The 26,020-nt window shown below is 39.6% G+C and overlaps 1 protein-coding gene across 3 annotated transcripts in view; it reads right to left on the minus strand.

Annotated features, from left to right (window-relative positions):
- LOC103613710 (SAM domain-containing protein SAMSN-1) overlaps window positions 1-26,020 on the minus strand; it is an 83,051-nt gene that overhangs the window by 31,037 nt on the left and 25,994 nt on the right. For 2 of the 3 annotated variants that reach the window (XM_017731521.1, XM_017731520.1), the window contains 3 exons: window positions 24,733-24,801; window positions 21,058-21,181; window positions 19,534-19,910 (listed from right to left, as the gene is read on the minus strand). In XM_017731521.1, the coding sequence (XP_017587010.1) occupies window positions 19,534-19,910; window positions 21,058-21,181; window positions 24,733-24,801 (570 nt within the window). Of the gene's footprint in view, window positions 1-2,792; window positions 3,078-19,533; window positions 19,911-21,057; window positions 21,182-24,732; window positions 24,802-26,020 lie in introns of those variants that run through there. The other variant, XM_008631540.2, reaches the window with a different exon arrangement.

The following is a 26,020-nucleotide window of genomic DNA, read 5'->3' on the forward strand; positions in this document are numbered from 1 at the left end:
GGAATGCAGGAGCCACACACTGTCCCTGCAGTGAGCCACTCCAGCCATCAGCGTGACCATGGACCTCAGGGCTTTGTGCAAGACCTACTTTGTCTGACCTCACCTGCCCACAAATAATTCCTCAGCCCTGAACAGCTACACCATGTGAACCAAGCCATGTCTCATCTGGCAGAAATGAAAGGAGGGCAGGTAAGGACTCCCTAAAGGAAGGGTTGGGAGATGCACATGTTCTGCTGTGATAGAAAGTCATTTAAGGTCCTGGATAGACAGGTTAGATTAGATAGGCTTGAAATAGAGAGCTTAGCCCTTCAATGTGTTGAATTTCTTCAGCATTAAGCAGGGTATTTTTAACCTTTAGGAGTTTTCCTTTATAATTCAGCTACCTGAGCTCCTCAGATGATATACAAAGTATAAAAGTACACTAGTGTGTACAGCTACAATGATAAACATTTATAAAGGATTAGAATCCTTCCAGTATCTCTTTTGAATGCATTTCTCTCTCATTTCTCTCCCAGTTTTCTCTGGGGTGACACCAGGTTTAGATGTCTTTTTGCCTAACAATGAATGTTTATTTCTATAAATGCATTCAGTAGTTATATGCATATCCATGAATACGCAAAAGCCACCAGACATTCAGAGAAGTTATTAGCAAGGCTGCAGCACTACTGAAATCTTGCTGCATGACACAAAACCCCTGCAACACTATTCTTTGATGGAATAGATGAACTTTTTCATAGTGTACACAGAATAGATTTTTGTCTATGCAGCATCTAACACATCTGCAGAAGTCCCTTAAGCACCACAATAATAAACAAGGTAAATGCATTGCACACAGTGAACAGTGAGATCCTGAACCTGTATTACTCTTGCATTGGTCATTGAATTGCCCATTGCCATGAGGGGTTTTCTACACAAACAGCAAATTGCCTTGACAAAGGCTTTAACACCAGCCTTGTGTGATATTCATTCATCTTTATCAAAAGGCATCAATTCATGCCAATATTCTTCACATTAGAAAGTAATAAAACCAAAAGGGTTAAAAAGAAAATACTGGTGAAACACTCTAATTAATACACAGAAATTTGTACAGTTGTGATAAAGACAAGTAGCCACCATGGTTAAGATTCAGCTACCAAAAAAGGTCTTTTTGGTGTCCTCTTTGAGGGTCTAAGGCTGCAAACCTAATCTTCATTTAAGATTAAAAACAGGCCTTATGGCTCTCGCACAGGCCTGTGTGGCTGTGTTGGAGACACTGGGATGTCTAAGTGGCCTAAAGGCAAGGTGAGGTAGCCCAAGACCTGCCCAGTGGCAATGGTACTGTGCCCTGTGAGCATGAGGAGGTACCAACTGTTGCTGGCACAGAGCAGGGGCAGCCAGGATGTGATCTACAGAGGTCACTTGTGAAATCCTGTAACTTGTCCAAGAGGTGAGGTCCTGTGTCCCATCTTACCCGACTCAGCATTAAGCAACTTGAGTATTTACGTTGCTTCCCTGGGACAACTTTCGAAACATGCTACAACAAACCAAGATTCCTATTCTATGCAACGTGGGGCTGTCTTCTCCCCTGCCCTGACTGTGAGCAGCACATTCAGAAAAGGTGTTCTCCTCAGGGAAATTTTACACAGTTCTGTGCAGAAGTGAGCCTTTAAAAATAAAAATCAGACTGTTGTTAAGGAATGCCTTATTCTGGAAGAAGAGAGTGGCCAAAACTGGCTTTTGAAGATATTCTACAGACAGGGAAACAAAGCCCATCCACAGAGTCTTTTGTGCTCATTTCTTGTTTAATCGATAATGTAATCAGATATTAATTATAATTCTTCCCTTCCATTAAAACACAGTATAATGGTTGAGCAGAAAAAAATGCATGCCAAACCAACCAGTGCAATGCTTAAAAAAATATTAAAATGTGGGGGAAAATGGATTCAAAATCACTTCAAATCCATGAAAAAAGCCTTTAATTTTAACTGTTAATGAGTCATAGTCTAAAAGTGCAAGCACAATCCACAAAAGCCAATGCTGTGTAAAACCAGAAGGCATCCTTGCTGAAACAGTGTCTGCAGTAATCTCTTAGGACACAGAAGTCACTAAGGGAGGCGTATTCCCAAACAGTGAGAAGGTGGATCTGTAAATTGGGAGACACTGAGCTGTTGAGAGCAGAGAGATACTAAAAGGCTTTTCTAATCTCTTTGTTAAATTTTCAGCGCAGATAAATTGAGGCAGAAATGGAGACTGAAGTGCTCAGGTCGAGCAGTAGCCGTTGCACTGCAGCTTTACAATACTCTACAACACTTGTACAATGCAATGCACAGAGGTCATTTTGCACTCAGTCCAGGGACTGAAAATAAATTTCAAGCACTGGACACATCCTTATGCGTCTTGCAAAACTCTCACTTCCTTTCTTACAATTCCAGATTGTGGAAAGTGTCCAGTGTAGCACATAATCAATTTGTTAGAGTATTTCTTTCAGGCTGATATTTTAATAATTCCCAAAGAAATTAAGATGACGAACACTGATTGCCAAGTACCCTCTTCTCCTGTGGTTATGGTGAAGAGGGTACAGCACCAGAATTCTTTAGCACAGCTACAGCAGTTTCACAATGATGATTCCTTGAATTTAATCTTTATTATTATAAAGTGAGTATATAAAAACAGATTCCTGAGATTATAGTGCTGAGGTACTTGCAAGCACATCAGGAAATCCTGAAGCTAGGATTTAAGAGGAAAGCCTCATACTAAAAATTGTTAAGAATTCTTGTTATTATTAACTGATGACAAAAATGAGACATTCTTACCTTTGGCTTTTGACTTTTCTCCTTATCAGACACATTAGATGGTTTTCTCTTCAGCATGTTTAACTCCCGTTAATCCACTGGATGCGCAACTGCTATGAATTTGCAACCAAACTAAGTGCAAGGGAGGGCAGTCCGGACGTGTACTTTGGTTATGCAGTTCCTTATTCTATCAGGATGTGACTTCACACGGCTGCCCTGTTGCATGGGGGAGTAAACTGAATTCTTCCTTTGGGGAGGGGGTGAGGAGGGAGGGGAGGAAGTGACGGGGCTAAGAAAGACAGAGGTGCACCAAGAAGATAAGCTGAAAATTAGGGCAGGCGTCAAAGTGAGAAATGCTTTAAAACTTATCTGCTGCTGGGTCACCATCAGGCCTCAGTAAGACTTTGGACAACCTCAAGAAAATCATCCTCTTTTCCTCTCTCAACTTTTCCCTCTCAGCCTTATGGCACTAAGTGGACCTTTATTTCCGCCCGTTCTGGGACGTTTGTGTGAAGAAGGTGTTGATATTCAGAGAACCAAGAGATAATACTGGTATCAGATGTGAGCTGCCCTGTGGGTGTAACTGGCCCCTAACTCCTCCATTCCTCTTGGCTTTCCAGCAATGCAATAAAAGCAATGAGATTAAAGGTTGCTGTTTGGTAGAGAAGGGAATTAGCTAAAGCCATCTTTTGCATGGTGGAATAATTTTTTTGCCATTCATCACAGAACTTGGACTCCCTGAAACAGCACTTTTCAGTCCTCCATTTTCCTTGATTTGCTGACAAAGTCACAGGGAGAAAAGGCAAGTCTTACAGAGACTTTAAACAAAGAGGCAGAGGGAAATGGCAGAGGTCCTCTACAAGCTCTTGAAAAACAGCCCAAAAGCTAAAAGAAAGTAGAGCTATTAAAATAGCTTGAATTCCTGCTTCATTTTGCTTGAAATTTTTTATCTTAGAGAAACGAACAACAGTCTTGAGCATCCTAAGTATAACTTATTTGCTGTAAATCATAGGTCACACACCCTGAAACTATGAAATATTCCCAACTTTATGCTGAGTGATGGAGGCAAATTCTCAGTTTCAAACCCCAAACTTTCATGCTCCTCTCAGAGCTTCAATTAAATCTTAATTTATGATTACTACAAATGGAAAAGAAATATATTTCTTAGTAAGTTACAAGAAAAAGGTTCAGGAGTAACTGTCAAGAAAAAAACTTTGGTAATTTTTTTTTTCAAAATTTTGATATTTTTTCAATTTTTTTTTCCAAGCAAGTGTATTCTAAGCAGCCTTTACTGACAATCTTGGCATAAATAAAATCTCTTTTAAAAATACTCCTCTTCCTCCCCTACCATATGAATACTCCAAGGCAAGAAAAGACATGCTCATCAGATGAATTCCCATTTTGCTTTGCTATTTGGACTTCTCTTTAAATGTTTAAGAGAAGTTTTGGATGGTTTCTTGGATTCTGATGGATGGGCAACTGGATGGACTGAGACTGAATGATAAAGGAATAATTGTTATGTACTAATGGTATTATGAGATTTTCTTTTCCAGGCTAAGAAGAGGCTTGATAAGAAGAGGAGAAGGAACAAGGGTTAAGGTACTGAAATTCTGTCAAATATAACCCAAAACTCTCTAGGCTAGTGGGTTGCAGTGGAGTTTGTTTTGAATCTCAACCCAGGATGCTTCTCTTCACATATTAATCAGGACAAAACTAATTTAAACTAAAGCTGATTGTGGGGGTTTTATTATTGAAAATAGCATATCCATCAGAGTTCCTTATAATTGATATTATTAATAATAATTAATTAATAATAACGGTGAACTCAGAGATTTTTTTCCTGTATTTGGAAACACCACCTGAAACATCAGTGTAAGTTTCTAAGCAGAAGGAGGTTTTACCGTGGATATTTAATCCGCCTTGGTAGTTCAGTAGGGCCATAAGTTGTTACAAAAGCTGTATGTATGTTTAATAGTAATTAAACTTGATTATTATCTACATCGATTTACATTGCAGTATATTGGTTTTCTTTTTAATCTGATCCAAACGTGAGGATTAAATCAGCCTCTGCTGATCATTAGACTGTGATTTCCTGTCTCAGGCCGCTGTTAAAATCTTCATGATTAATAAAATGGGAACTCATCTGAAGTGTAATATATGAGCTTCCTTTCCATAGAATATTTATTGTTAAACAGGAAGAAAGAGGCTATTTCAAGAGATATAGTGCCCACCCATATCTATTTCCTTTTCTCATTCACATATCAGAAAAATTATAGCAGCTTGAAGGCTGACCTGATTATGTTCTTGCCCTTGGAAGGTTGACCCACCAGTTTTAAAAAGTAACAAAGTGAAGAAAATCAAACATATATAACATTAAGTTCATTTAATTTAGTTAACCATTACATTTCAAAAGGATGTCTTTTGAATTAAAAATTAATAAGCTTGGTGCTTATATCCTCTGTATTTAAAGCTAATTTTTCAAAGGGGAATGACTGCCTGTGTAAAATTAAAAAAAAAAAATTCTTATACTTAGTTTTCTGTTGGACATGACTACATGTAACTTATTCCATTTCCTTGCTGGACTTTGATCCAAATTCCAGTGAAATCAATAGAAGTTTTTCAGGTGAATTTTATGGGGCTTGGAGTGACTCCTCTATCCTGAAACAACCAGGCAATGTCACTCTTTTATATGGAAAGTCTTATGGGTAAAAAGGCTATCCACTTAAAAATAATTAAGATGACCCCATGAGAATGATTTCCATTGTCATTATATTTATAAAAGGCAACATGCCTTATAGCTCATTATTACCATTACTCAGTTTTAATGAATGGACCGTGATGAATGGTCCTGGATGTTCAAGTGCTTTATGTGCCTCCCTCCCACATGGTATCATATTCCCTCAGGGGCTCCATCCAGTTACCTTCTGAGAGGAGAGATCACTTCTAGACTAAACTACAAGAGTAAATTTGTCCTTTCAATATTTGATTACTTTGATAAAACTAGAAAGTAGGGTGTGAAGTAGATTGACGGGTTTAGCACACTGGCCACCTGTCAAAAAGCAAATGAAAGGAGACTTTCTCTGTTTTAGCAGCTCGTTTTTCTTTGTCCGTCAGACAAATCTGGTCCAAGTTTAACTGGAGACTCAAAGATACCTCGGGGCTCTACATTGCTTTCCCTAATGCTAAGCAAGCCCAGAGTGTCTTAGTCTGTTTATTTTAATTAAAAGAAGACATATTTTGAACAAGAAAGGAATCCTGCCTTCAGCCTGTGATTTTATGGCCATGGCTCTCCCTGTGCCATCTAACTCACTTAGATATTGCAGAAATCTCAGAATAGCAAGTGAAGCTGAGTGAATAATTTGCAGTGAATAATTTACTCAACAAATTTAATCTTTATTTCCTCAAGGAATGTTCGTGAGCAGAACACAATTTCCTCAAATGTATTAATTATGGGCCAGAATTTAGCTAGATACTTCCCTCTCCTGGTCTGATTTGAGCCAGCCACAGTTACATACAGTCTCTGTTAATCCTCAGCAGAGCTCTCTCCATGAACTACCACAGAAAAGACTCTTCAGAAACTAAAAAGTGTGGAAAAGTGAAGTTAAGCCCTCCTTCCCCTGACAACATCCCGTGAAAGAAGACAGAGGCTGCAGGCCGGGCTGTGTTTGTAACTATTTAAACAACACACTCTAATTTTAATGCCAAAGATCAAGGTTGTGATTTTCCACTGGGATGCTGGGGAATGGAACTGGAGACCCTTAAAGTCCCACACTCTTTAGGATCTTTAAGACTCCAACACCCTCTACAAACTCATCATCCAGAACTTTGCATTGAAAATTGGTCCAAAATACTTAGGGACGTCACGCAACAAGGTGTGTATGATTGCCTATTGAACAGGCTCCCCTGCGCCTTTCTCATCAGGAATAGAAAATGGAGAAGTTACAGAAACTCAGTCTTAGAGAGACAGGATATGATTAAAGAATATTTTAATCTTACAGTTTCGATTTGTGGCTGTGTTGAGCCTATATCAAGAAGACTCCTATCCCATACAAAGTATAATATTTATAAAACCTGGCTATGCAGCGAAGTGAATAACTAACATCTGAATTGTGCTTCAAAACCTTAATTTTTGCTAATTAATTTATATTGGGTGGATTTTTAATGACATAAATAAAATGAAAAGGCATAAGGCACCACAAAGAGTGGGAGTCTAAGCTTGTTTAAGGAGCCGTCAGGGTGCTGAGCAGCAGGAAACCCTCATCATGCTTAGTCCCAGGAAATGTGATTTTGGTCTCTCAGACTCTTGGGCTTTGTTCTTTTCCTGAAAAAATGTTACTATGATTCTTCTTTCTTTTATGCTAATCCTTTGCCTGTAAGGTCAATGGAGTCATGAAGAATTATGGCAGGGACAGGCTATGGAACACCACTACCAGAGCTTTAAAAGGTGTCTGGTCCAAAAAAGTGGTTGCTACTCTGTGAGTAAGAAAAAGTGTCTCATTGCCAGGCCCTCAGACTGTGTCCTTGGCATGTTCCCAACACCACCTGGCCTAAAGGGAAATTGAAGTACCAGGAACTTACCTCAAGCTTTGATCTCAACACATTGTCTTGCATTAGCAGTAGATGAACAGATCAGTCATAACTACACTATGTCAGGTTAGCACTAACACTAATAAAAATCTATACCACTGTGACATAAGGATTCTCAAGGAGATTGGCTTTCACCTATTGAACAAATCCCTTTCTTATTAGCTTGCAGAGTGAGAGCCAAAGTTGTGTCTATATCTTCTAGGTATTCCTGTTGAGAAAACTCGGAGTCAGCAAGGTTGGTGGTGTCTTGTAAAGCAGAAGCCACAGTCTTATCCAGCATCTGTGTAATAATTTCCTCCAGAAACGTGCGTCACTGGTGGTTTTGTGTGCAATTCCTGTATTCTGCAGGCAGAGTACACTTTACAGTCTGTGATGAACAGCAGAAAGCAACTGGCAGGATGCTGCTGCTGTGAGTTCAGACGTGCAGGGGAACAGCCACACTGTTTCTCAGAGTGAATGTTAAAATCAAAGGTACACTGCAGTGGTCATACCTAGAACATCTCAGTGGATTCCATTAGTGAACGCTGTGATTACTAAACAGCTACAAGGGCATTTTATCCCACGGAATTTGCAGGTTTGTATGACTTGCTTTATGGTCATCCAGCTGAAGCTCAGCCTCCCAGAAATGCATTTACAGATAAACAAGGACGGTTGCCTTGTACATCTATTAAAAAAGTTCAGATATGAGATTTTCAATAAAGGAAACTGATATAAAAATAAATTTAGGCTCTCTGTTTTAATCTCATACACAAAACATGACATGCTTCATTTGGTATCTAGAAGACCAGCTTAACACAGGAGCACTGACAGTGCAGCTGGGGATTTTTCAAGGTATGTACATGATGTCTGCCAGACTATCTCTGATTAGAATCAGGATCAACAGAAGTAAATTCTGATTAACTCTAATGCCAGCCTGCTATCAGTAAACTCTGCAGTTTGAACCATCTTTTGCCAGTAAACATCTCCTTCTGAATTCTTCTCTGGTGTCAGAGTGTCACATTGCTGAGCCATCACAGAGTTAGGATTGCTGTGCAAAGGCTAACAGGAAAAGGAATAACACAGCACACTGCATATTCATTTACTTGCAGGGCTTGGATTTCATACTGATTCTAGAGGAAAATGTTGTCCTCCCTTTCTCCTTTAATATGGTTTAAAGTAGGTGAAAATCATAATTTGGAAGTCACAGAGAGGGACAAGATGTCTTTATTTTTAACTGGTTTTAAAAATCTGTTTCTACCCATCTAAATGATAGCCATCAGAAACACAAAGAGTCTTCATCATTGAGAAAAGGCAATCGTTTGCAACCTTAATCTTCCCTTCCCTCCTCTCCTCCCCACGTTCTGTACCAGACCTGTGGGCTTACTATAGCAAAACTTAATTCAGGTGCTAAAGTTAATGGCAATACCTTCAAAATATGGCAGGATGTGGATCAAACTAGCTCCATCTTCAGACCTGCCAAATCACACACACTGGGAATGAGACTTGAGAGGCTGATTTTCTCTCACTTCCAGGTCTGAACATCAGTGTAGGGTGGCCTGGCTCATGCTCTGTGCATGTCTGGCAGGTGCAGGAGGTTAACTGGATCCATCAGCCACTTGCTCCAGGGTATGGGTGAGGGAGGGTGGGCAAGCTGCAGCCATGCTGAGCTCCCTGATGAAGAAGAGGAGATGCTTTTCCTGCTGGATTTGGGCACCGAGGACTGGCAAGGTGATTGCTGCACTCTGTGCTGCTCATGGCTCTGTGCCCCTCTTACCTCACTCAGGATTCCATGGGATGCTTCAGGCTGTGGCTGAATGGTCCCAACTGACTAAGCTGCCCCAGGTCAGCTGAGCCTCACTAGCAGGGTGGGGGCTTGCTCTTAGCCCATCAACAAGATGAAGTGAAGCACAGTCACATAAGTTTATTTCATTAAGGGTTTAAGATAACATGCTTTATCTTGGGCTGTAGGCTAAAAGCACTCACAGGGACAGTCACGGTGCTCAGTATGTTTAAGGTAATTACTTATGTGTCAGTAACTTGTCTTTGGGGAGACAAGAGAATGGAAATGGAAGGCTGTCTCCAAAACTGTGCTCTGTAGAAAGAGATTAATGCTTTGCCTCTTCACAAATATCCCACTTTTCTTCCATATTCCTTCCACCAATCTTTACCTTTTTCCAATCTATTATCAAACTCCTTCCCCTCCCACTTCCCACAAAGTGTGAGCTTTTGACTCACACCTTGCATACCTCTTCTCTAGAGAATTTTTTTTACCATCTATTCTTATCTATATGATCCTTTTTTCTTCTGTCACATGTATTATTATGTGTGGTTTCTGTCTCCTTTGCCTTACTGCTGCCACAGAAAGCAGAGGCTGATGAAGAGGGAACAAACCTTTCCCCTCCAACAGCTCCATGGTCTGCTAAAAGTTCTACTGAGCTACAGACAGCAAACTGGAGAGGATCCTCAATCCAGGAGCAGCAAAACTCTGAAAGCTAGATTTAGGCCTCATAGTTTACAACAACTTTTGGGTTTTTCTTAATATATGTACAAACTGGTGGAGAGAAATATTAATATTATGCTGCTCTAGTTTGTGAGGGGAAAGTTCACAAGAATCTTTGAAATATCTTTGGGTTCAAACGCCCCTAGAAGTGGAAAAAATAATACCTAAACCCCTAAAAAATCAGCACCCTTATGTACCATACACACCCAAACTCATTAGATGAGGAAAACAAACTTTCGAAGCCAAGGGAAGGCAGAATTATTGCAATCTGTGATACCTGATTCTCACCCCTAAGCATGTGTGTTTCATGGTGCAGTTTTAATAAGACAGCTTTAACATTTACCACATTTTCTCTACTGAATGTCTGTCTAATTTAGTGCAAACAATGAACCTGAATGAAAGTGTCAGAGCCTGCAAATAAACTGTCTGAACTGCTGCCCTTCTGGGGCACAAGCTGGAATGTGTATCCTTGCTCGTGCAACAACCATCTGATGTGTACAAGAACACACTCTCCCCATTTTGCAAATGAAGCCTGAGGCAGACAATTGAAGTGATTTGTCTAATTTCACACAAGAGGTCTGTAGTAGTGCAGGGAATTGAATCTGCATTATCTACATCCTTAATCACTGGATCATGATTCATGGGTTTAAAGAAGCTGCGCTGTTATAAGGAAATTGAATAAGGATTTATTTTGTCATTCTAGTTCAGGGGAGCACTAAGAAATTGTGTTAAAAGTTATTTACTTTGCAATTGATCATTCACTGCATGTAATTCTGAGGGTGTCACCCTGTGGTTAGATGTGCAGATAATTTGAGCAAATATAGCTGCAAGCAAAATTTGGGGAGTTTGATTTCAAGTCTTTCAGACTGGAAAATCTGAATAATATCCTGCCATAATTTTTAGGGGAATTATGTCAAAGCCTAAAAGTGAAGAAGGAAATCTAGGTATTAAAACACTTACACAATCTAGAACTAAATATAGAAACCCTAAAGATAATCTGCAAAAGTTTCTGTCTCATGATCTTAAACTATCTGAACTCTTGATTTTCCTACTTCCCACACAGTTTGTCATCATTTCTTGTGCTGTGCCATCAAAGATAAGTTGTAAGTAGACGTGAACAAGAAGTTTCATGTCATTTAACCTAATTAATTTGGTCCTTTTGTGAAAATTATTCAGTCAGATTTCTTCGAATGGATTGGAGTGTAAGCACCTCCAGCATGAATTATGTTATGTTCAAGTTTCCAATTTGCTTTCCTTGTGTATTAGGGAAGGTGAACTTCTTCAATCAATTAAATTTCTACAGAAAAATGGTTCATAAATTTCATCACCATAGGTGAATTCCTTTCAAAATAAAAGAGAATACGCAGATACAAATCACTGTCCAGTTCTTGCTGAAAAGCCCTGGTGTTTGTCTTTCATATACCTGTCCATATACCTGAAAGTATTTAAATAGCAGAATTATAGGTGTGTCCACTCTGTGTTCATTGCTTCATTTCCAGTCTTATTTTTCAGGCCCTATTCTTGTTCATTTCACCCACAAGTGTTTTTCCAAAGTTGGACGAACACACAGTTTTCACATTAAATTTTCAGTTTCTAAAAACAGATTTGGAATTATGCAAGACATGCCCTGCTTTTGGAGAATGTCACAACAGAAGTGCTTCTTTTAAAGGACTTTGAAATACATTCATTACAGTAATGCTCCTGCCCTGGAAACCTTAGTACCTTTCTGGCACTGGAAATCCTCACTCTTCCATTTGTGCCATTGCCGAGCACTGATATTGTGTGACTTTCCCTTCACTTCTGTGTGAGGGAGATGAAAACAGAACTAATTTATTCTGATTTATGAAAGGCTTATTTCACAAATAGGCTTTAGGGAGCACTTTAAAGCATACAAAAGTGACTTACCAAAGAGAATAACAAGTTAATCTACACTCACAAAAGAAGCAAGCAAACATAACCAGGTTCTGAGCCAGCTCAGGACTTCCAGAAAATCGATGTCCCCAAAAGAAGAGCCATTTGAATCAGCTAAAGGAGAAGACAAGGAGTATCAGGCATTAGGGTATGCACTGCTAGCCACCACTTAGGTATTCTTGTAACTTAAAATCAGTAAGGATCCTTGAGTCATCTTCAGTCGTGGTTTCGTAACCAAAGCCTCAAAATCCTTGTCTAATTAACCACATGGATAGCAATTTAATTTCAGCTTCATCAGGGACTCTGAGGAAATCTGAAGCTAAGCTTGCTCATTCTCCTGAATGAAGATGAGCACACACAAAGGGTGCACTGGGTTCATGCAAGCACAGTGAAGATTAAACATTTTGGCTACAAATGGGAAGCTTGTCACCAACTCAACAAGCACAAGGTCTAGAAAATGTTTGGGTTCCAAAAGTGAATCTACGCAGAAGTAAAACTGAGTTTGTGTGAGGAGATAAATTGCACTTTAAAAGTTTTAAAAGTTGCCTGATGGCTTTGTTGCTCAAAATGTCCCTGCCAGCATTAGCACAACACAGCATGAAAACACAGCCTCTATTAGCTGATTCACTCAGCAGGAGCACCGATCAAGCAGAGTAAAGTGTAATTTTTTTTTTGTTTTTTGCTTTGTATGGTGTGTGGGAAGAAATTATAGCCTTCAATAAATATATTTAAATTAAAAAAAACAAAACAAAACAAAAGCAAGAGTCCTTTATACTGGAGTGACAGCAGATCCACATAAGGATGATATTGCCACAGAGTAAGTGCATAAAGCAGCAGACAGGCAATGCAATCTATTTCCTTCAGTATGCGAAAGTGCATCATTTTGGCAATTCTAAAGCAGGCTAACAGGAAGTCATCCTTTCACCAGGCAGTTTGTTACCAACAACTTCACTTAGCGTAATTATATTTTGACTCTTAATCATGTTTCATGAAGCAGGTAGCATGCCTCTTTGTCTATTGAGAATTCATATGCCATTTACGAAGAATAAGTCTAAGAAATGCACAGTTTTCCCCGCAATTTCAACAATCATATTCCCCTTCATACTACATTCATGACAATAATCCAAAATCTTTCATTTCTCTCTCTAGCTGTAGCTCTGCAGGGCCTAGCAGCTATGTCAGAAGCAAACCCATGAAATCTGCTGAGGTGAATTGCAAAGTTCTTCTGAAGTTGTCTGTAATGATATTAAAAATATTGTGGTATTCTGAAATATCTTTTAGTGCAAATAAATTCACTTCATGATCATTCTGCCTCATGTATACTAGCAAGTACTAGCAATCCAAATTCACAGAACAGCCCAGAAGTTTGTGGCAGAAAAAGTTGGGGAAGCTTTTTGGTAGAGTTAGGTATACATGCCTCTAAGATAAATGGAAAATATGATAACATTCCCTATATAGCTATGAAAATTCTAGTAAGGTATTAAAAATAAAAAATAGGACAAGAGTTACCATAGTGAAGAATAACAGCATCAGATTTTTCACATTTTTTAAAACCTGCTTTAAGACTGCATGGTCAAAGTCACCACAGATGAGGACACAAAATGTTTCACTATGCAGGGAAATAGCAAAAATCACTGTAGGAAGCAGAATGGTAGTGGCAGATATTTGCTATCAGCACAGTGCAATGGTGCAGCTTTAGAGAGGCTGGACACCCTCCCAGGCTCCTCTTTTCCCAGCACAAAGCTTGAGACATGAAGCCTTGCACTTTAGGAGATGATTTTCTCTCACTTTTTGTATGTAACTGAAGCAAGCCCTATAATATTTACCAACTTGTTGCTCTAATTGTTTCTTGAATAAAGGTCCCTGTGACAGGAGACAAAGTAAAACTCTACGGACTCTGAAGCATTAAGAAAATGAGTGTTCTTAAGTTCACTAGCATTTGTGTCTTTTTGTCTGAGTCCATATTTTTCTTGGTATTTCCAGGAGAAGTAAACACTGAAAATTTAGTCGTGCCTCTTGGCTTTTCACTAGTTTAAAAAACAAAGCCATTCAAATGTCACCAGCACTTTACTACAACAGATTTGCATAAATATATCTTAATCCCTACCCACTCACAAATCTTAAAATTCAAAATAAGTTTTCACGAGGTTCTGGAACAGGGTTTGAAAAGGGAAAAAATGAGTGCCTTTTTAGCACTGTTCCTTTTTGTCTATCAGTTCTTGTATATCTGATGTCTGCAGTCTGGGGAGCAGGGGGATGTTTCTAGCTGTCTCTTTACCTTGCAAGAGAAGTGCTAAATACAGAGGGAGAAAGGCTGAGCTGGTGGACTGATGGGGAAAGAGCAAGGGTAACAGCTGAAATTAGCTAGAATATTATAAAAAGCAACAGGAAACCTGTCAGCAGCCTTGTAAATGAAGATATGGCAAGATGAAAGAGAAGCAGCTGGGGACAGTTTCATATCTTAGAAAACAAATCCTGTTTTCGTGTCATAGCCACAGCTTGTCACCTGAACGTGCATATCATGGTCTTGATTGTTCTTGTTTATTGCCTTTCAGGTGCCCTTTATCTCTTCCCTGGGCAAAAACTTTGGGCTTCAGCTTGGCTACAGCTGAGCAGGACTCTCTAACACCCGTAGAAAATAGATTTATACTTGGTGAGGATCTGGCTTCCTACCTTGTCACTGAAATAGGAACAAGAGCTATAGCTTTTAAAAGGACCACTTATTACTGACAGTGAAGCAGCCAGAGTGACCAGAGCAGCTGGAAATTGGTGTCTCAGAAAAGCAATTTGGGGATTTCCAGGCATTCTTTTTAGTGCTATATTTGTGCCAAATGAGGACTCAAAATGCAATTGAGAAAGCTCTTCTAAGGCACGTTGAGGTGTCTCAACAGAAAGACATTAGCTGAAGAAAGGAAAAACTGCAGAAAACAGTCAAATTGCTTAAGATAATTGAGCAGTCAGATAGTCCATTAAAGCCCACAGCATTCTGGTGCGCAGCAGAAACTTCTGGCTGAAGTGGAGCAGAAATCTTCCCACAGCAATTCTCTGGGCAGTGCAAATACAACTTTTGGCTTCGGAGCACATTTTGCTAGAGAAGAACACTCTGCCCTGTTTGTTCATTACTGGCTGTCAGTACCCTTCCTCCCCACTCCACTAATCCAGGGAGCAGCAATCAGTCACTGGTATCACAGATACCCAATGCCTGCATAAACCTCCAGGCAATATGCAGCACGTTTTGGAGAACCAAAAGGATAGGAGCAGCAGGGAGGGTGCAGAGGGCAGGGTAAGAGCAACCACAGCAAGGAAGCTAGGCTGTCATGGGGCAACCCAGAACCAGAACCTATTATGTATAATGTGTCAGAAAAAGTTGGGGTAAGAAAATGTCCAAAAGCAGGGTTGACAATTAGAGTGTTTCTGCAATGAAAAAAATTAGCGTCAAGCTAGACAGGTCTCCTATGGGTCAAAGGGAGATGCTGAGAAATAACTTGTCTGACTAGGAAGCAAGCCAGACCAGGAGGAAAGGGAAAAGCCACAATGTCACTGAAATGGAAGAGAACCATGGCCAGTAACAGCAGAGCAAACATAATCATGATAAGACCATAACACTTTCCTGAGAGGAAGATGGAGAAAATGAACACAGGCATTGGCATTAAAGTCTTTGCAGTTTTCCCCAACTTTTTGTTAATTCCACCACAATGTAATACATCCATTTCAGATAGAAACCAATCTTCTGAAGCCTTCTAATCTCCTCTTAACCTGAAAATGGGAGAGAAAATGTATCTTCCTCTGCAATATCTTTAGATTTTTTTCTTTCTTTCTCCTCGTCAAAATCCCAGGTCTTTTTAGTCCTGGGAAATGTCCCTTGTATTTCATTCTCGCTGAATGCCAAACACAGGTTACACCAGATAAATATTCTTATGGTATCAATGACTAAATCCTTCTTCTGTAAAACTTAACCATGATGTTAAGAGGTGTGAAGAAGAGAAACCCACTTCCAGTAACTCTCTGCTGATTTGTCTCCAATAGAGGATGTTGTCTCCTCTCTCTTTCCGGTAAAGGAAGCCTGCGTGATTCTACAAACACATCTTCCATATTTCACAGATATTGGGAGTGGATGGGTCAGCCAGTGATGTAGCATGTTAAAGTATTGAGGGAGAGGAGAAAGGGACTCATTTGCTTTTTTTCTCTTTGTCGTAGACTGTCCAGGATAGTCTGGGAACCCTTTTGTGAAGAGGGCCTCAGTTGTGACCTCACTGTGCTCCACTGTGCCTTTCAGGTCCATTCAAGCTTAGCAGGCTCCTGTCATTTACAGCCTTCTGACTGTAGATTTTTCCTGCCTTATGAGGTTGCAAAAGTCTCATGGGATTGCACAGATTGAGAATACTACTTGGTTAGGACAGTGAGGGTCTTAGCATACAAATGACAGATGGGCAGCTCTTAGTAAACACACAAAAAAAAGAGAAAACGTAGTCTGAGACAGACAGCTTAACTGTTTTCTGCAGGGCTAAGCCTGAGGAATAAAAAGAAGTATAAAAACCCAATAACCTTTCCTGTTGGGGTCAAGTGGTTGTTAAACTGGTGTCTGGACAATATTTTCTTCCATCCTCTGCCTGCTTTTCAGCTGATTCATAACATCACAAGCATCAGCCCAGATATCCCCAATGTACTTCGTGGTAATAGAAAAATATGCAGCATAGTAGTTACTTTATCCAAGCATACAAGAATATTTTCTTTATTTTTTTTTCTCCTCAAGTATCCTGTGTTTTTTAAAATACATACTTCCACTTTCTAAGGAAGAACTATTTATAAATTACATATCTCTGGAAAGAGTACCAGTAACAATAATTTCACATGGCAAGCTTGACACACCAAAAAAAACAGTGCTCTATGTTGCCCTTAGCAAAAGTTTGACCAACCACTAATTATATTTTTAAAAGCTGAATGATAAAAAAAAAAAAATCTATATATATTAAGACCTGTGGCTAAGTTAACTGCACAAAGAATCTAATGGTGGCACCATGGCATGATGGGTGAAATGTGAGTGGTCTGGAATATCCCTGTGCCAGAGGCAGTCCAGCTAATGCAGGTGGTTATTGAGTGCTTAACTGGGGGAGACTGAAGGAAGAGTAGCTGGAGGAGCCTGTTGTAGCTGAAGATGGATATGGATTTTTGAGTCTGTTCTCACAGTCCTTTCCTAGATGACCTCTGCCAGCCTTTTTATTGGTTTTGGTCACAAAAAATGGCAATATGAAGCAACACAAGGGAGGCTGTGTAAAGTGCTGAGGCTGAAGAAAGGAAAAGGAAGAAAGGAGTCAAGGGAAGAAGATGGAGGAAGGGAATTAGGATTACTCATATTTTGTCTCTCTAAACAGCAATCTGTCATGAAGAGATCCTTGTCTTTCCTTGTGATTACAGGAGAGCACTATTTAATTTACTATCTGCCATCCAAGCTTTAATAACGGCCGGGCTCGATCAGCTTTGCGTGCGTTACCGAGATGCGTCTGGATAATATTTGTCTAATCTAGATATTTGTTTGTCCCCCAATCCAGATTAGCAGCAGTTTTCTGATGGAAAACAGACTCTTGGATCTTTGTCTTGCATCTACCAGCTTAGCCTCAATTCAGGACATACCAACAAGCATTTTGGTAGCCCATCTCCAGCTATCTCCTCCACACCTTGCTGCAGCAGACACAGCAGAGGAGTTGCCAAGTCGAGAAAATGAAACCACACCTTCTTTCTCACAGGATAAGGAAGAGTAATATGGAATATATTGGTTTTACTCTAATAAGTAAAACACCAGAAAGATCATCTGCATCATCCCCTCTGTCTGATCCTCTCATAACAAAACCATCAGTGTCTGCTTTTTGATCCTTAAACAGCAAAACTGAAAATCCACTTTGAAAAAACTTTGTAATCTTCAATTGAGCCAGTTGGTAGAACGCAGATGCAAAGAATGAGATGTCTTGCCATTGGCTGTAATCTAAATCTAAAGACACTAATCCCACAGAGATACATTAAAGTCAGAGAGCCCATCAGGAAGGCAGATGGCAAAATAAACAATTCCAAAAAAAAAAAGCACTAAACCCCTTGCTGGCACCTAACAGTAACATGGGTAGGACAAATCTCACCAGGGTGGGGAATGTTAATAGCTGTTTGTGACAAAGTGAAATAGAATGATTCGAGTTGACACTTATGCTCCCATAAATCTGCCCAACACCTCTGTTACTGTTTTGACCTGGGACTTCAGCCTTTGCTTGGGATGCTGAAAGCTGCTTGCATTAAGGAGTCTGGCATGTGATGGAGCCCAGCATCCCTGACACAATTCACTTGCTGCAGAGACTCCTATTTCCTGGCAGGCAGGGGGACTCACCTGACAGACCACAGCCTTTGTTCACAGCTCCCAGCCCATTTCTGCCAACGCTCTGCCCCGCAGGTCTGTCTGCAGGTGCTCTCCCTGGGCATGTGCAGGGCTGAGGCTGTCCAGGGTTTCATTGCTGCATCTCCCTCAGCTTTTTTGAGGGGTAGTTTCCTTTCTTTCTTTTTCTAATTATCCATCAATCAAAGTTTTAGACTCTGTTTTCTATGTCAAATCCCAGGAAAATCTGCAGCTAGATAAATCCCGTGTTTCAGGTCCTGCCTGATATGTCAGCTACTGTGTCATTGAAAAGGAACTGAATTGCTGCCTCCAGGAATTCAGAACTATGGCTGCTACACAGACCCACATCTATTACCTTTCTAATGCTATATGGGCACACGTTGCAGAACACGCTGTTCTCAGCAGGACACTCTCTGATCTAAGGTTGTTCTTGCTCAGGCCCCCATTTGAACACTCAGCTGGCCGGTTTCAGCAGGTGTCTCACCACCTGTGGTTTAGGTGCACTTTCCTGGGAGCTGGTCTTATTTCACAGTGAGAGACAGCTCTGTCCCTGGAGCACTGTAGAGGGAACAGGCATAAAGGGAAAAGTGTCTACTTTTTACTGCTTCTCTGATGTATTTCACTCAACCAGTCACCCTCCATGTGCTCACCACTATGTGGAGTGCCAGAAGACCTGCTGTGCCCAGTGAGGAGAGGGAGAAAAGCCTTGTTTCAGTGTCTATATTTTATATATCTCACCAAAATAAGTTTCTCTTGATTTTGTTCTTCTAGTTTTAAATATCCCTTTAAAAAATTGTCAGCAATTCAAATACTCCAGGGAGCTATCCAGGAAGATAATTTCAAACCAAGATTAAACTCTGCTTCTTTGTTTCTGTCCTTAAAATCTTCTTGCTGCCACAGGTAATGGCAAAAATAGACTCCACCAGCTAAGCTAATCAAGCAGGCAGAAACAGATACCTCTGCAACCTCTGACAATTGCCTAAATAACTCTAGTGTCCTTTACTAGTATTGCAGTGACCTCTAGAAGCCTACTCTAAGTCCATTGGCTTCATTGTCCCTTACTGATTTATCCCAGACTTCCAGAAAGTTTCCTAAGCCTGAAAGGATGAGTACAGTACCGATGAAAAAACTGAAAAAACATGAGTGTGCTGATGAGAAACAGAATAGCCTAGAGCCCTCCATCTCTAAGCTGCTGATGTCTGCATGGTTAAAAATGGACTACCTAGGGCTATACGAACCCCTGGTGTTAGCCTGAACAATGCATTCACATCCATTTACCTGAAATCTAAATTTGGTTTATAGCATTTCATAACCACACAGAAGATGACAGCATCTCTTTAATGCTGAATCAGAGCAAAAAGTTTCCAATTTTTATGCATATCAGCACAAAAGAAACCACTTCCACTTACCCAGGAGTACTGTAGATCCATATCAGTTAGGGAATATGTAAGATGTGGCTGATGAGAAGAGCAAGTACAGTTTTCCCATTCTTCTATTTTTGAAATTAAGAAGTCACAAGGGCAGAGCTGGTTGTCAGGAAACGGCTTCCAGTCACTCCACAAGTGAAATTCTGTTTCGGAATGAATTGAAATAGTTCCTAAGTTATTAAGTCTGGAAGTGTATGAGCGGCCCAGAGACGCAGAAATAAAATCCGTCCTGGTCTCAGTCTCTTCTTTTCTCCTTGTGTTTTCTTTCCATGTCTTCTTGTCCTGAGGTTTTGTCAGCTTCATGCAAGAAGTTAGCACTTCTTCATCCTCTTCAGAGAGATAAGCATCTTCTAAGGTATCTTTAAAAATGCAAATTCTTGTTATAGTATGTTGCAATTCATAGAGAAAGTAGCACGCTTTTTAAAAAAAAATTCTTTACTTCACTCTATATAATGAAAAAGCCAAGGACTCTATTAAAAAAAGAAATTAAAAAACCAAAAAAGCTTCCACAAACAACCAACCCCCCAACAAACCCAAAAGCAAATAATTATGATAATTAGGGAGATGGAAAGGATTTTGTACTTGGTCAGGCATCTGAGCCAAAAGTGAGATTTATTCTCCGTTTGGTACATTCATCTTGTTCCCTCAAAAGTGTAGAAAATTTTATTAGTTCTGCCCATGAAAATTTGCTAACTGAATGTCATATTTCTGATAGTTGCAGAGAGTATGAGTTCAGCTGGAAAAGTTCTGTAAGTTTTTTGGACTATTGTCCCCCGCCCCTTGTATGTATGTTGTAGTCCCTATTCCCTCATGTATTTCAGCCCAAGCAGTGATTTGGCTAGAGCAGTAGTTCATCAGGTAGTTTAAACTCATTTTGCTAACACTGCTTTATAAATAATCATATAAACAAATGCATTGTACAACAAATGCACGCACTGTTAAAATAACATTGGCAAAACAAATTCAGAGGAAGAACTGTTGCACAGTCAGATCAGAGATCTATAGGAGACTCCAGAAAATCAGCTGAGGCCAGAATCAGTTCAGAATTCCTGGCTCTTATGGCCCTAGGCACTCAGGTATGATGACAGACGGACTCACTTGTCATACCTCAGACCTTCCTGCACTCGCAGATGTTACTGACTCATGGACTAGCGCTGGAAGTTATCTTCCCATTTGTGAATTTTGCCTTTCTGACCTGAAATGTGATGCAAAACTAGGAAACCCAAAGTGTCCCCAGCACGGAGACCCTGCTGTTATACAATTCTATTTATCTAGAACCTCCACTTGCGAGATGCACTGTTACAAAACTCCAGCTAGTGTGACAGGAAACAGGTTTTCACACTATGAGGAAGTCAGCGCTGGAGTGGTATCACGGTAACATCTCAGTTGGGGGTTGATAGTCGTGGGTGGTGAATGACAGACCAGGACAGGATTGTTTACAGTTATGTTCAATCCAGTGTCATTTGCCAAATGTTGGAAAGAATGCTGATGTGATGCTGTACTTACTGAGAGGGACCAGAATGTGCTTGACATCTTCCAAGCTCTGTGTACTTGTTTTCTTTGTTCGGACCAATTTCTGCAATCGTTTTAATGTTCCTCTGGACTCGGCTTTATTGTCTGGTTCTGTACCCTGACCCAAAAAAAACCCAAACCAGAAATAAAAACAAGAAAGACATAAAATTATTCAAACCCTACAAATGAAAACTAAGGGTAACATGGTGTTTATCTTGAGAATGACAAAGTATTGGATTCAAAGAACTGATCATTGACACAATGCTTTAAAATTTAGGCTCTTCCTTGCTTTGGACTAATAGGTAAAAAAGGGAAAAAGGCAACTCACAAGAGACATCAAGCTTAGGCCAGTATTCATATTGCTGTTTACATATTACTTTTCTTGAATACCTGAGTATTACTGAATACTTAATTCCAGAATTGTTCCAGAAAACATTTTAATATATGCGTCCACTTACATTATCTAGAAGGATTTTAAGTGTGCACAGAAATCCCAGATGTGGAGAGTTACTGCATTTAAATGTGTATGGGAGCATGTTCTGAAGTACTGGTGTCTTTCTCCAAGACCTTATTTCATGTCCTGGATTAAATGACAATAATGTAAAGGCCAATTCAAATCTGCAATTGTACACACCAACAAAGTCCTACTGAGAAACTCCGGGTTTAGATACTACAGTCCCCTGGAGCAGGAACTTGGTGAACATGCAGCCATCTCACATACTTTACATACTTACGTTAAACAAGCTGCCTGAAAATCACTCCAGAAACACTAAAGTTTCCTTCTAACCTGACTCTGAACTTCTCTTTGAGCTTCAGAGATAAATTTCATACTCTGACAGCAAGTAAGTTCTATTCCATAGTCATATGCTCTGTTTCATATAGGGTATGTGCTTTTCATTGAAACGAAACAAAGAAAAGCAAAAGTAGAAATGAGGAGACCAAAATACACCAGTGGCTGCTTTTTGGAACAATACTGTCTGGCTTCCCTGCATATTCAGATGTTTGATTTCAAACCTTGAAAGGGTTTGTACCAAATGATTTGCACAACCACTTCATCTTGCTCCAGCTATAAATTGGCATGTAGGTTTAATAGCTTACAGACTCTACTATATCCTCCTCATTTAAGAACAATGCACTAACACAATATTGGAAATTATCTTGAACCAAGCAGCACCTAGTGAAATAAACATATACCCACATGCCTAAAATTACACCCAAAAAAATCTGAAACTATTTTATTCTTTCTGGCACTGTTATGATAAAATACTCTTAGTTGCATAAAAACTTAGTAGTAGTAGTAGTAATAGTAATCTGTGTCTAGATACACCTTTCAGGGTTTCCTTCATGGGTGATATAAATCACATTGATGCTGATGGAGCCTGTGCTGACATCTTTCCTTAAGGATAGGACCTTAGGGGTCCTCCTTCTTTAATCACAGTAATGCAGAAGTTCCCATAGTGGATGGCATTTGGGTTTAGACTCCCTCCTTCTCGGCAGCATGTTACATTCCTCGTAATCTGCAGTGTCCTGGAAACTGGGAACCAACTGCAGGGACAGAGCAGGAAGCCAGAGAGTTGACACCTTTTCATGTGTCCAGTGTCTCTTGTAAGTCGTGGCTCAATTCTTGTCTTAGTTTTGCAGTGAATTTCACACCTGTAAGCTGCACTTCACTCTCAAAGTGCCACAAACTGAACTCGTCACAGATGAAATTAAAACAAAAGACACTTTCCAGAATTTCAGCTGATGAGCTCCAGCTTCTGGTTGGTGTCCAACAGAGAGGATGTGAACACAGGTAGACCTCCCATAAAACACAGTGTGGACATCAGCTTAGCAGCACCGACTGTTCTGTTGTGCTTTTGCTGTCCTTCATCTGTGTGTAGATTTCTTTCCTCTTCCAAATGCAAGATAGCAGGAGTACATTTTTACTTTAGCTAACGAGAGAAGCTGAGGTGCAATTTTTCAGTCTCTCATTGTGAGATGTCTTTGCAAAATAAATCACAGTGGTTTAAAATGCTAATATTGCTCTCATATTAGATCTCTTGTAGCAATAATAATTTGTTCACTTATAAGTAACGACACGAAAGCAACATGATGACTTTGATTTATGATCTGGGATTTCCATCATGGAGACATCAAGATAAATGGAAGATAATCTATTCAGATAATTTCATTAATGGCAAACTCTAATCCTCTTTTCCTTAAAAGCACTCATTTCATAGAGGCTATTGTTAGGGAAAAGTCATAAGTGCTTAAATAATAAATGCAGTAACCCCCTTTCATGGAGAAAAGAGTTCATGCAGTATCAGCTGGTGGTGAGACAGCTTTTAAATTTACAGTATTTTATTTTGGCTTACCTAAGCATTCAAATACAGAATTTTATCTGCCTAACCAAACATTCTTTGCTGTAGAAACCAGACAATCAGGTGAACTGTGCTTTTCCTCAATCTATAAGCAAAGCTATCTATAAGAAAAGTATTCCCACATGAACAAGAACCAAGAATATTATTGATTTCCCTACTTAATGGGTTTTAGTGATGAAAAATCATGTCACATCACAAATCAAAATGAATTGTGTAAAAAAATAAATCACAGGCTGCCCTTTAGTTGCAAATAATTTGCATGAAGTGTGCAGGAATACTTAAGCACAAAAATATACATTTGAAAAATGCACTTCTAAAATGCATTACAGAAGAAAGACCTAAATTGTGTCTGATAAACTGTTTCCAGTTTATCCGAAGGTATTTTAAGTACCTTAGAAATCTTAGCACAGTGAGATGTTATGAGGATTAACCTGGTGACAGAAATGCAGCAATTTGGGAGCTAAGTGTAAAACACTGCTGGTCAGATTCCAGGAATCTCAGTCCTGTTGAGTACTCTCTTTCCTGGGTGTAACTGCATTAATTTCAATAAAACTACTTGCACAGCATGTCACTTCTCAGCATAAAGAATTTAGTCATGGCACAGTCTAATCTCTGTGATTTTTCTTCAACGGCTTTGCCTTTCCCAAAGAAGTGCAATGATTTAATCATGACTACAAATGCACTTAAATTCAGAGTACAGTGTAATACTGAGCAGACAAAAATTAGTGTGTGTTTACTGTGTCCACAGTGCTAATTGTTATGGTATCATAAAAATATTTGGAAAGTTTCAGTAATAACCTGGCTGCACATAATGAATATTAAAATAGTATATGATGATAGACAACTTTTTGCTCTGTTTAAAAGAGTTCTGTAAAATGCACTGAATTTGGATAAATCTTTTGTTAAAAAATGTCAGTAAAGCCATGGTCAACCAGTGTCTATACAAACTTCTTTCATGTGCTCCTGCCCATATATATCTGACCTTTAAATATTCCCATGATGCTGGTCTGGTACTCTATCTAGTTTAAAATGAGTGCAGAGTCAGACTAAGCAGCCTAGGATTATAGGCATATTCTGTCCTGGGAACCACAGCAATAACACAATATTCTATAAATGATAAAGAAATATCATGATTAGTAGCAGAGCAATAAAAGGTATTCTACAGAAGTCAAAGTTATATCATGATTAATAACATGGATATGAAAAAAGATCTTTCAGCTTTTGGAGAAGGAACATATAGCACAGGAAAAACCAGCCTGTTGTTCTCACTGCTGGTGAAAAAAAATGAACAATTCTCATGGCAACTCACCATTTCACTGTTACCAGGCACACCTGGATTGTGAACTCGTGGTGGAATCCATTGCTCATAGTTTATCACCTAGACAGTAAGAAAAGTAAAATAAAAAAACCAAATCAAAACAAAAACCTTACATGAGATAAATAATCACAATTAGTATCATGTAATTAAATATAGATGAGAGCTCAGCCATTTTTCAACCCGGTACTGTGTGGATATGAAAGTAAAAGACTGACATACACCAGCTGATACCCACTGAAATCGTTTTGGTATTGAGCTCTCTTGATTTCCTCAGTTTTCTGGGACTCAGTAACGTCTTGGAGACGTTACAGTCAAAAATGGTACCATGGCAGAGCTGTGCATTATAGTATGGGATCCTTGGATCTCATCCTAGATCTTGGCTTTCCTTGCTCAATAAGCAGGAAAGCCAGAGAAGACTTCCCTCAGCAGCAACCCCCAGCTGAGGAGCATCACTGATGCAGTTCTGAAAAGGCTCTTGCTTAGTTAACCTCATTTTTCCTGGGATGTTGAGCACCAGGGGTGTGAGTTTGAACTGGGTTAACAATGTGGAGAAAATGGGATGATCCTCAGAACTAAGACAAGACTATTCACACTCTCATCTCCTGCCCATAAGCCATTTGTTGGTCACAGCATCCTCAAGAGAGGAACACAATGGGAATACACCTTCCCTGGGGCACTGCTGCTAGTGGGCAAGCCTGAGAGTGCCTACAGCTTATCAGGAAAGTAATGAACACTGGCCTTTTTTCTTCATGAATATGAATGACACGTTGAAGGCTGAATGCAACCTAAGAATTTACGTGAGAAATGAGGCATGAAACATTTCTGAAAATGTATTAGCCCAAAGACTGCATTACTTGATATTTTATGTCCTTCCCAATATGCTACAAAGGCTTCGAGCCATCAAGAGAGCCCTGCTAGACATGAGTAAATAAGAATAAAGGTATGAAAAATAAATGCAGAAAGTAAAGGTACTTTTTATGGTAAGGTACAATTATTGCAGTGGTGCTCATGCTATATCCCTCAACCTGTACTTCTGTTTCAAGCCCCATTTTCCAGCACTTACAGAATGAATAGAATGAATGAATGTCAATTTAGGAAATGGAGAAGGATTAAAGCTTTTGTGAAGCACTCAGGGAAACTTATTTTCTTTCCCTTTTTTTTTTCCTTCAACAAGAGAAAAAAATCTAAGGTGTTCATCTGTGCTATTTACTCGTGCTTGTGAATTTGCCTTTTCCATGGCCCACAGAACCACATACTCCCACAGACCAGCTGAGGCAGG

Source organism: Corvus brachyrhynchos, unplaced genomic scaffold (genome assembly GCF_000691975.1).
Source record: "Corvus brachyrhynchos isolate BGI_N302 unplaced genomic scaffold, ASM69197v1 scaffold152, whole genome shotgun sequence".
NCBI classification, from domain to species: Eukaryota; Metazoa; Chordata; class Aves; order Passeriformes; family Corvidae; genus Corvus; species Corvus brachyrhynchos.